The sequence below is a fragment of the Musca domestica genome, unplaced genomic scaffold (genome assembly GCF_030504385.1).
Source record: "Musca domestica strain aabys unplaced genomic scaffold, Musca_domestica.polishedcontigs.V.1.1 21, whole genome shotgun sequence".
Lineage (NCBI taxonomy): Eukaryota > Metazoa > Arthropoda > Insecta > Diptera > Muscidae > Musca > Musca domestica.
Genome location: NW_026712258.1, coordinates 7,046,795 through 7,058,840, shown reverse-complemented (window position 1 = coordinate 7,058,840; position 12,046 = coordinate 7,046,795). Strand labels below are relative to the sequence as shown.

The following is a 12,046-nucleotide window of genomic DNA, read 5'->3' as shown; positions in this document are numbered from 1 at the left end:
AGCAAGTTTCTACAGTCAGACTATTTACCAACTTGGAATGAAAAAATGTTTCAATAATTGCTTTGAGAACATGTAATTTTTTATAGTTTTGCAATTTTTTTTTTCGATATAATAAAAGTAAAATTTTTATCGAAGTAAAAATTTCTACATTCTTGCATTTTTCGAACGGAGCAAATGTTGCATAAATATACATTTTTAAATTTGAACTTCGTCTAGCCACGAAAAGAGCATCTAATACGCCTATCCCTTAAAATTAGTTTTTGGTTCTAGTTTTTATTTTTCTTCGCATGTATCGCAATTCCATTCTAGCTGGGATTATTAATGAATAAAATCCCCCTGATAGTAGCACACTTTTTGGCATTTATTAATTTAATAATTATTGAACAACATGTAACAGTCAAGTGTTTGTTTTTAGAAAGTATGTATATTGAAATGTTGTTTCTTCTATCTTAATAATCATTATATACTTTAAAATTAAAAATGAAAACATATCCTGTAAAGCCTTTCACATTTACAACATCATACATATATCTGGGTAGTAGAGTGTTTCTTTCATTTACTGTTGATATATTTTAATTGTTTCAATCTAATTTCTAAATTAATAATTACATCTTTATGCTCTCATTTATTGATAAATACATCCTAAAATTACATAACTAGTCATAATGCAACCGTATATAGTAAAAAAGCCTTCCGAATATTTCAAATTTTTAACTTAGGTGAAATGTAAATTATGTATACATAAAAGAAAAGCTCAGCTTAAAATATGTACAATAACTAACATTTATGAAAAGGTAATTCTTCTAAATATCACCAAAATGCAAATGACAGTGGTGTGGATATGAATATAATGTACGAATATTCTATTGGCATATATGTGTATGATTGAAATATGTATGTCCTATATGTAACATATTGTAATTTCGCCAACATAACAATGATTTAAAAATCGTTATCTACATTTTAAACTGTATAAAAGTTTTAAGTGGGAGTGTTTCATGTCACTTTACTTTAAAGTCTAATTAAAACCAGATTTGGGAAACATACACTATTCAAGTTTTAAAAGGCAATAGAATAGAATAGAAGCAAATTACAAAATTAATAGAAACTTAATTAAGGGTTCCTCTGCAACCTTGCGCACCACACAGACAGGGTATTTTCTCATCCTCTAAAGGAAACTTGTAATCATATGTTATTTCCTCATTTATTCCTATCGGTTGTTTGGAATATATTACAATTTTCTTTTCGGATTCAATTGTGATGACTTTTGCGTAACAATTCGGCTGAAAGAGAAATTATGTGGATTATGATTATGTTTAAAATGTTCTAAGAAATTGTCTTACATTGCAGCTGTGGTTAATGAAACGAGCTAGGTTACCACACTTCGTAGCGTCGATGATAGTCTCCATGTCTATGCGGAACAAATACGAACTCCCTATGCCAATGGCTTCATATTTGGTTTCACGTAAGTCAGCCACAATAGGCCGAATCATTTGTCCAACGTATTCGATTACCATTTCATCAGCAGCAATCGGTTCCATAGCGAACAGGCCCCAGTCATGTATAGCCGATTTAGCAAATTTAAGCTGTTTTTTGCGGAACTTCAGCTGATTAAATTTCAGCAATTCGGACTCGCCAATTGAACCAAATGCAGTAAGCAAACGTCGTTGATTAGATCGCGCTTCTCGAGAAATGCCCTGCATTTTCGATACTTGCTTATTGTGTTGGGTTGCTTGTTGGTCATCAGTTCTATCCCAGGTCTGTGCATTTTCTACATTAGCCTTGGCATGGTGATATTTGTGTTTGGCTTTATCACGAACATCCAGTTTGTAGAAACCTTCGGTTCTGGCACAACCAGTCTTATGAACTTTTAGCTCATCATCTTTTTTGCGCTTTTTATTCGGCGGAGGAACAAACGATCTGTCCGTAACACAATGGTCTACCCAGTGAGTGTTGTTTAGCAAAAAACTGAAATATCTAGGATTTGTCAACAAAAACTTAAACGTACATTTCAATTTCGAACTTACCCATACGTGTCTTCTTGGAGATGAATTTCATAACAACGCCGGATGTACTGTATATCCTCCGAATCTATGCCTCTAGTCAAAAATTCATACAACACCATCATTTCTTCAGCGGTTTCGCGAGGTTTGAACATTTCTCGAGGCTCAAAGACCGCCAATGCTTTGTCAAAGCTGTTTTTAAAAACCATGTCCGTCTTCTCCAGGTTTTGCTCAGTTTTATTAAGTGCCCGATCATCTTTCTTCTTGCTTCGAATAGCATCCTTTCGTGGTCTTCCTGGGCCAGGTTTCGCTATAGAACATGCTTGGGTGGCAATTTGTGGTGAAGAAACTTCGCTCAACATGCAAGATGATGCAGCAGGGGGCGTTGTGTAACCTCCATGATCGTGTGCCAAATATTGCTGTGTCTTTCGAGCAGTTTCGACTGTCGACGAAATCTTTGGTTTTGGGATATCCGCTTGTGGGGGTAATGAGTAGCAATGCTCCAGCGCCACCTGACTAGCCTGACTAGCTTGGCTGGAACCTCCGTCGGAGGAAGCAGGAGACATTTTTACTGTTTCATTATCCTCGTCAAGTTGGTTAGAACATTTCGATGGCAACAATGTATCTTTTAGATGAATCTCTTCTAGTGTTTCTTCCGTAGCATTTACGCACATTGCAACTGGCTCTACTTGACTTGTTTTTGTGTTATTTTCAGTCGAATAACCATTAGAATCGCTTGACGTGACCATCTTGGCTTGCAAATCTACTTCTACATTTGAATTTGCACAAATATCGTCATTTCTTTTAGAAATTACAGCAGTTGTTGTGCTTTGGGAGTCAGTTGCTTTCATCGCAGTATCCTTTCTGGCCTTTGAGTCGTTTACTTTATTACTTGTAAAAGTCTTTTCTTTTTTATTTTTGAACGTAGGTTTATTTTTGTTGGACGATGTGTTGCTAAATATAGGCTCTACGACTAACTTTCCTCCAGGGGTGGGGGGAACTTTATTAAAATCGAGTGTGTCAGACATGTCTAACGACTTTCTGGATGCTGCAGAATAAGACCGATTTATCTCTATACCCCTAGTCGATGGTTGAATTGAATCTCTTATTTCTTTGTTTTGTTCCTCTTCGACCATTTTACGTTGTTGTTCCTCTAGGAACTCTCGTTCAATTTGCGCCATGTATTCGGTATTACGTCGTCGTTTCTCTTGATATTCACGTTCCTCGTCCGAATCGCTATAAATACGATCGTATTCAAAAACTGATTTCTTTCGTTGTTGAGTTATTTGATGTTCCAACTGCGCATTTTTCTTATCTTTTAAGATTTCTTTCTCTTCAGAAACGGCATCGACAACTTTTTCTAAGGATTTCTGCTTGGAATCTTCAACATTACCCCTTTGGTCTACCATAGTTTCTTGCAGATCTTCTCCTATACTAAATGAGGTGTCTTTGCTAATATCTTCCAAATCTGAAACCAAAGCTTTAGAATCTTCCTTGGTAATTTTTTCCACCCGGCTATCTTTATCTTCATCCTCAGTGTCCGAGTATATCGCGCTTTTTACAACAGCTAACTTGTTTGTTTTTTCTTTATCTCGCTTAGTTTCCTTATCATTTATATCCGATATTGAACTTAAATCATCATCACTTGCGCTGTCGTCGCCATCACCTGAACTTCCATCCTGATCGTCATCGTCTTCGTCGTCATTATCTCCTTCGCTTGACGATGAACTTGAAAAGAAACTGGACGAACTTCCCTTTCGCTTAGTACGGGAAACATTTGATTTGCTCTTGATCGCAGAGTCATGGCGACTTTTTGTTTCCTTTACTCGACTTACAATCTGTTGCAAAGTTCCAGAGCTAAGGTTGGAATCCTCTTTTTCTGAATCTGAGCCTTGCACCATTTCTTCTTGATCACTCAAACGTTTCTCCTCATCTGTTTTCTGGGATTTTGGACTATTTTGTTTGCGTATTCGTCGAAAGGACGGCAGTTTAGGAATCGCAGCACGTAAGCCTAATGCAGGGTAATTTGAACTGAAGTCAGATATGTCCCGATGGCTATTTATCAACTGATTGATGTCAGGTGGTTTATCTATTCGCGTTGTAGTGGGTATGCTTGTTGACGCAAGGCTAGTGACTAGGGAAGGTTTTTCAGTCAGTTTTTCTACTTCGCTTTTATATCTTCGATTCTTCTGAATTTGTTCGTCCCACCAAGTTTCAAAATTTTTAAACGCTGTATTTTCAATCATCTTCTTATTGAAATCTCTTTTTAAAATTTGTTTGAGTTCATCGCTTACTTTTTTGACCACTTCTTCTATGTGTCGCTTATAGGGATCTTCTTCATATACCGCTGTATGTGCTCCAACATAGTTCGTGTAGCCATCAGAACGATAAAATGATTTATAGGCATCGCCATACGCATCGCTATAAGCACCTGACGCAGTACCGAATGCAGATAAGGCTGGTCCGATACCAGGTAAATATGACGATTGTATGTACGCAGGGTTAGGAAAATATTGTGCTGCCGGTGGGGCGACATCTGTTGAAGAATATGGTGCATAACCGTTTCCTGGATAGTAGTACGGATTCGTTGAAGCAGTTGACGCGTATACATACGAAACTGATGGAACAGCAGCGGTTGTACCACTTCCTGTGGAAACTATTAAACTATGATTGTCCTTTACATGAACGTTTCTTGGATCATCGTTTGAGGACAAACTTGAGAGCGACATTCCATCTACTTCTTTTTTCTTAAGTGTCGTCTCTATAGGGCTGTACGAACATTTATTAAGTAGTATTTCGTCATCGCTTGACGATATATCACTGGCTCCTTGTTGGATGACTCTCAATTTTTTGGATGTGTTTGCCGATTTATCATCCTTGATTTGCATTATGTTCGACTGACTTTTCAATACTTTACCATTTGAGTCGGAATTCACTTCCCCTTCGTCTACATCAATTTTCGTCTCCAATCCAGCCTTTTCAGCTTCAGAATCGCTGCTATCCATCTGTAGAAAGGGGGGTGCATTACCAAATGACTTTCCTTTGAACATAAGTGCAATCCGCGTATCCAAATCAACTGTACCCGAATCTGTTACTGGATCCAATTTGCTTTCAGTCCCTAATAGCTTCTTTTCAGATGAAGAAACCTTTTTGATTCGTTGCTTCTGATCAGTTTGACTATTGTTCTCATCGTTACTAGAGTACCCCCCTGGAGGTGGTGGTTCCGGTTCATCCCAATCGGGGGTGGCATCTGGCGGAGGCGGTGGCAGGGGAGGCTGAGTTTGGTGTGGCGGAGGTTGTTGACTTGGTAAAGTTGGCCACGTCCGAACACCACCACCATGCCAAATATGAGCAGAAGTTTGACTATCTGCATTGTAACTATATGCATGATAATCATATGTTGTAGGAATGGAGTTAGCCATTAAATGGGAGGAAGAGGGTGGAATTGTGTTGGTTTGTAGAGGATAGTATATAACACCACTAGATGAGGCATAATGTGAACTGGAAGCAGAAGTGGATTCTCCATAGTCCCGTACGTACCTTGAGCTGCCATATTTATCAGTTCCTCGCATTTTATCCGTACGGTCTCTCTCATCTGACCGATCTCGGTGGTCTCTATCACGATAATCCCGTTCACGATCTCTTCGATCTCTATCACGCTCCCTCGACATTTCGTAATCCCTGCATTTCTCTTTGTCTCGATCCCTGTCTCGCCTTCCTCCACTGATTCGATCACGACTGTGCTCCCTAGATCGATCCCTTTTGCTAGTGTAATGATGATGGTGCTGTGGGCGATCTTTTTCATATCTGCCTATGGTATATTTGTCCCTGCTATCACCTCTCTGTCCACGCTTATCTCGATAAGATCTGTCATCGTCGTATCGATCACGATAACGCTCATAATCACGTTCAGAACGATATGAATGTTTATAACCAACTTCGAAACCGTCATGTGGAATATATTCTTGATGGTGGTGGTCAATGTATCCACTTGTAAGAGACGCTGTAGCAACATCAGCAACTTGTGCTTCTGTATTTATTGAAGGTGGCGGAGCTTTCGGTTTTGTTGACGTCAAATCATCGATAGTTTGTTTACAGATACTGCCAAACGGATCGTGAAACACGCTGATAATCTAAATATAATACATAAACACATTGTTCGAAATTGCGATTTCAGAATAATTACCTTTCCCATCACAGATTTCTGGTCGTATTTCTCAACGCACAATCGTGATGCCTTTACGTTTTCAAAGACTATACGAGCCACTCCAAGATGCTTGTTGGTTGTAGGATGATGATAGATGGTAATATCATCGTACGGACCGCATTTTTCTAACATTCGGGATAAGAACTGTTTATCAATGTTGTCATTGAGATTAGTAATGGTCACTTCGATCGGTGGAGGATTACCGACATAATTTTCATCTATCTTTAACCTGGGGGAAAATATAAGCTATTAGTATGGCGCAATTTATACACGTTCACTATTTCCTTACCTTGGAACTGCCAAAACCATAGGTTCTACGGGTCTAGCTCTCAGACGAACTACCGGGTTTCGAGGATCCCTCGGCATAACCGGAGGATATGTCGGGTCATTAGGAACGATTCCATCGAACCGATAGAGTTTAATAACACCCTTTGTTAAGGCTGGGTCCGAAAGTAGCTTAAAGTTTCGCGGAATCTTTTGGGTGTTTGTTCCTCCACACGTCTGCTGTTCGCCAGCACTAACCGCACCATTACTTGTTGGATGTGTGGGAGGCATTCGCGAGTAACTGCTTTCCATTCGATCATACATTCACGATGTAGACTTCTGTAGCAAGAATTTGTAAAATTTGTCCAAATCTAAAATACGACCAAGAAATACACAAAACAATCCTGATATTAAATTAATTATATCTTACCTGTAGCCAAAACACTTTTTTTAGTTATTGAAGTCAATACCTCAACGTGAATACCACAGAGAAAAAGTTCTCCTCAAACCATTTCTGTGTGGCTCTTCTATTCGACAATATTTTTATACAATACACGGCGAGGCCAATTTACAACTGGCGCGCTTGGCAGCGCAGCACGACAGACAGTAACTTGCTTTGCTTGTTTCCAATTCTATATGGAAGTAGATTCCCACTTTTCGACCAAGGATTATTTTCTATTGAGAGATTCCATAGCATAGGAGATAGCTTATATGGTTTTACAAAGTTTTCCCAACAATTTAATGAGAATATGTCCGTTTTCTCGTAGTTAATCACAAAATTTCAGGAAATAGAAACCAGAGTTCTCCGTCATAGTACGAAAAAATGTTAGCGAGATTTCTGGGGCAGCGCTGCGTGTGAATGGAACAGAAACACATATGCCACTTTTTTAATTGTCAGAACAGAGTTGATTTTAAAAGGAGAACAATGGCTACAATGTCACTGCACAATAGCCGCGTTCCTACACTTTGTTTCTGTAGAGTAAAATTTATTTAAATATTTTACGTGATCTCGAGCCAGAGTTTAACTGAATCCCACGGTACAATAATAACGTAGAACAAATTAAGAAGGTAATGCCATTTCAAATTATCTCACCCATCTCAGCGTTTTCTGCAATTTACTCTGCCAAATTCCACTGCGTAGAAAACACGCTTGTAATAAATTTATACGCCGACATTGTGAAAAACATTCGTGGTAAAAAGTTAAACCTCATTTTTATTTTCTAAATTTGCAAAACGTAGTATACCTCATGATTAGGTATATTTACATTTCAATTTGGAAGGGATGCAGTTTTTTCCACTATTTCCTAGTGATTCCTTGAAGTGTTACAAGATTTACCCTAACAGCTGACAAATAAACATTGAGAGGAAGAATATAAAAGGATTAAGTTTAATTATATTAGGAAAATGTTTTTCGCCTATTGAACTTAATAATCCAAATACCAAATGTGTTTATTTATGATGTTAAAATAATATATATAATATAAATTGTTTTGACTTCATTTTTGGGCACATAATTCTGATAATTGGTTATCAGGTTTTATTCCTTAAACCGGATCTCTGGATTTAATAAACACAAACTGATCATGGTGTTTATATACTTGCCGTACACCCAAAGTCGCATTGGAGCAATAACCAAAAAAGCACTTATTTTCTACCATCAATTGTCTCTTTATTTTTTATACATAATTTTAAGCGATTTTTTGCATCCTCTTTTGGTTGTGTATGTACCATTTTTTAACGATGGTAAAATTAATATGGTAAAGACATATATCAGTAGACTATCCATCACTGCATTTTCTGTAATTTACCTTGTCAAAATTCACTGAATAAAAACAGGTTCCCATCTTTCTGTTCATACAATGGATTTGTAAATAAAAATTCTGACAATGATATGTTGTCAAATCAATAATTTTGATAATATTATAAACATATGTCATGACTTTACCTTCTTAATTCTACCATGCTTCTACCATGGGTTGTATCTAAACACATAAGATTAACCTACTGGATCTAAAATAACAGTAGATTAATCTTCAATAGTATAAATGCAATTTGACGTTAACGAAATGTTTTTTACATATATAATGTCAAATTTATTATATAGTGGTAACACATATCGTGTAAAACATAGACGCCATTGCAGTTGCGAAGTAAATAAGTAAAGCATATAAAGTAGCTCCAAGCGAAACTCTTACACTTAACAAACAATTTTCTTTCATTCAATATATGATTGTTATCAAAATCACTACCAGAAGAAACGTATATTTTGTTGCGGTCCGTTTTAAAAATCAAGTCCGCACCTGCACTCTAAAAAAATCGGCGTAGAAAGGCCTTAGGGTGAGACCTTTCACGCCTGCGTGACGGTCTCCAATCCACGATTTAACTCTAGTTCCCAATTGGCAGTAAAGTTGAGGGGGCCAGAGAGAGCTAGGGACGAGTTAGGGGGTATGTTATTGGCACTGTTTGCGGGTAACCATTAAAAATAGCAATGCCCATAATTAGTAAAATCGTTTGGTTTATTTTGTTAGTGGCAGTTTCGAGCCCCCGAGTGCGAAGGAAGATGGGGGAACATCAACACGACTTATGGTGGCTGGGCTTTCACCACTGGTTATTTGCAGCCACAGAGATAGTTATGTCTCACATGTTCCTTCACACTTGGGTTGTGCCAACTAAAAAGAAGAAAAAGCAAATTAATAAATTGGGAATGATAATAAATGAAAAAAATTAAATCAGTTGATACAAATAATACCACCGCCAGCTCTTTCAAGTAAGGTTTTTTGGATTTTGCCTGTTATTATTATTCGCGACATTGACAGGTGAATGAACTCGCGTTGCCAACATATGAAAATAATTCAGAAATTTCGGGAGGGAGATATCGGAGTATCCCGCGTTAGGAGAAAAGGACAAATCTATGAAGATGAAAGATGACAAAAATAGCTTTTATGTAAAATGTCGGATGTTGTTATATATGAGGGTACAAGCGGAGAAAAGGCAGTTAATTTTGTGGTGCTGAGTGGCAGTAGTAAGGAAATGAAGTAAAAAGTTTTTATTTGCCAAAAAAAGGGTGCATATTAATATAGAACTAATCTAAATATTTGTAAATTTCCCTTTTGCAAAGTTTATAAAATAAACAATATTATTATGGTTACAAGGAAAAATAAATCCGTGCTTAATTAAATATGTTTGTGTGGTGGGAGTGTCTGCCAGAATTGTTATAACCTATACACCGAGTTACTGATATATGTGCCCAGTGAATAAATGAAAAGCTAAAAGTAGAAGTTAGATATGTCATGGTTTTATATTAATAATTGCCTTATTGGCCAGCTAGATCGAGAACTTATTCGCTGGATTTTGAGAATTGGTTTCAGCGGTATCTAGAGAACCATAGTCATACTAGAATACGTTGCCAAAATATCCAAGGCAAAATACAGCATTACCTCCAGATAACTCTGTATAACAGTCCCACTCCAGTGACATCTATGGAGTATGGAAATATATCGTAGGAAGATCTCTCCCCATCAACCAAACTCAGCACCTAAGGCGAATTGACCGAGGTCACAAAAAAATAGAATCCATTTGTTTTGTCGAAGTCTCCACTTGTAAGGTTAATTCCCATCGCAGTGGCTGGAAATTGAAACCGAACAAATATAGTTAATTTGGGAAGAAAATAAAATCCTGCTCTAAGGGAGCCATAAATCGACGCATCGGTTCCACTAAAATATCGAGATCTCTTCTTAGCAAGTTCAACTTGTCTTCCGACCTGACGATCAGGATAAAGGATAGTGACAAAATTTCAGATTCTTTGTATTTAAGTATTTTTTTAATTTTTGTTTTATAATAGTTTTATATATTTTTTTTTTATTTTTAGTTATATTTTATGTAAGTGTGTTTACGTCGACTAAATGTTTATCTTTTATTCTGTCTATAATTTACCTAAGCGACATTCTCGAAGTTCTTTTTTTTCTGTTTGTTTGCAATAGTTTTGTCCGAACGCCGACTTCAAAGAGCTCTTGCAGTAGACGTTAGTAAGGACTGGAAAATCAATAATATAATCAAATCATAGTTGACACTTTGCTGGTGTCGTGGCTAAGGTTAAATATCTGACAGTTCCATTTTGAAGACATTTTGTTGATGTGCTCATTTGGTCAAGAGACCGATCGATTTTCATTGGATATAATTCCTTTTTCTTAAATTTATTCAGTTTGTTTATTTTATTTATTGTTTTTCTTTATAATGATATTCATAGTCGAGGCGAGGTAAGTGGTGTAATGGGGCGGTAAATGGGATCACCAAAACGTAGAAAAGGGATAGTGATCATGGATGCGAGGGCATAAGACAGACTATCAAAGTAAGGATGCGGTTATACATCGAGATAAGTAGCTAGTTATTATTCTGCATTAAAAATTACTGTTGCGTATGGGTTGGGAACACGCCGTAAGACCGAGTTAGCCTTTGCCTGTAAGGACCATTGTTTATTAGTGTATATATGGTATATTTTTTATTAGGCTGTAGAAAAAAAGTTTACTGTAATTGTAATCATCCCTGTTTCGAACTGCGTCCAACTTCGCGCTATTTTTGTAAATGTATTTGGGGAAGCCCCAAAAAGCTAATATATCAAAAATTACCACTTGTTGTGTAATTTACTGACGTAAATATTAAAAAAATAAAAATTGGAAAACAACGAGGACAAACCACTGTTGGAGTGAGAAATTTAGTAATTTAACATAACAAAAACCATAAATCGCTAAGTGATTTATGGACGGTTCAAAACAGATGGATGTGTAGAAAATAAGAAAAAAAACGGCTAGTAATAAAATATATACCTTGAGTGATGAGAAGTATATTTTATGGTAGATCAAAAACATTTTGAGTGCACCGAAGCTCGCAAAAATTTTTGTCCTTTTTTGTTATTTTCCAGGAATAAACCTAAACTCGGCTGGCTCCCAAATGACAAGACTGGCAGGATTTCGGCAAAATAAAAAGCTGCGTTTATTTGGTTTGTTTGTTTACAAATAGTGAGTTTAGTTGTCGTTGTTTATTCTCTGTAAGAATTTTAAAAATTTAAAAAAAATTAAGTTTACAAAAAAAATAAAAATATTTAATTTAAAAACAATAAAAATTAACACGACTTACTTATTTTTGGGTTCTAACAAAAAAGGGAATAAATAATGGCCAGAAGGGCCTATTTATATAAAAATGACATTAAGCAAAACAACAAAAATAAACAAAATGAAGATGTTGGCTTAAATTTACAGCCTGTTCCACGATCTCGAAAGAAAATTTGTGCGAACGAAGGCTACTCACTCACTTTCGTATAAGAATGCGTTCCACTAACTTTCGTTCTTTCTTTCGCATAGCCTTACGTGATTCAGTGTTGCTAAATATTTTTTTGGAAAAATTAATCGCGAAATAAAGCAAAAAAAGCGTCAAATGTCTAATTTAAACGCGAAAAAGCAGCAGTGGCTCTGTCTCAACTGACATTTCAGTTGTAAACAAACAAATTGTAAATAAACAAACAAAATAAAATTTCTAGTGACTGTGTTCAAACTATTTGTGCTCTTAGAAAATAAAA

General features: G+C 36.5%; 1 protein-coding gene across 1 annotated transcript; it reads right to left on the bottom strand.

Moving 5' to 3' along the window:
- Nucleotides 1-340: 340 nt before the first annotated feature.
- On the bottom strand, nt 341-7,404 carry LOC101899383 (histone-lysine N-methyltransferase SETD1). Its single transcript, XM_005189956.4, has 6 exons — nt 6,905-7,404; nt 6,500-6,845; nt 6,190-6,439; nt 2,028-6,136; nt 1,344-1,968; nt 341-1,283 (listed from the first exon to the last, which is right to left on the bottom strand). The coding sequence occupies exons 2-6, from the start codon at nt 6,796-6,798 to the stop codon at nt 1,110-1,112; spliced, it is 5,457 nt and encodes a 1,818-aa protein (XP_005190013.1). The 5' UTR covers nt 6,799-6,845; nt 6,905-7,404; the 3' UTR covers nt 341-1,109.
- Between the last annotated feature and the right edge of the window lie 4,642 nt (nt 7,405-12,046).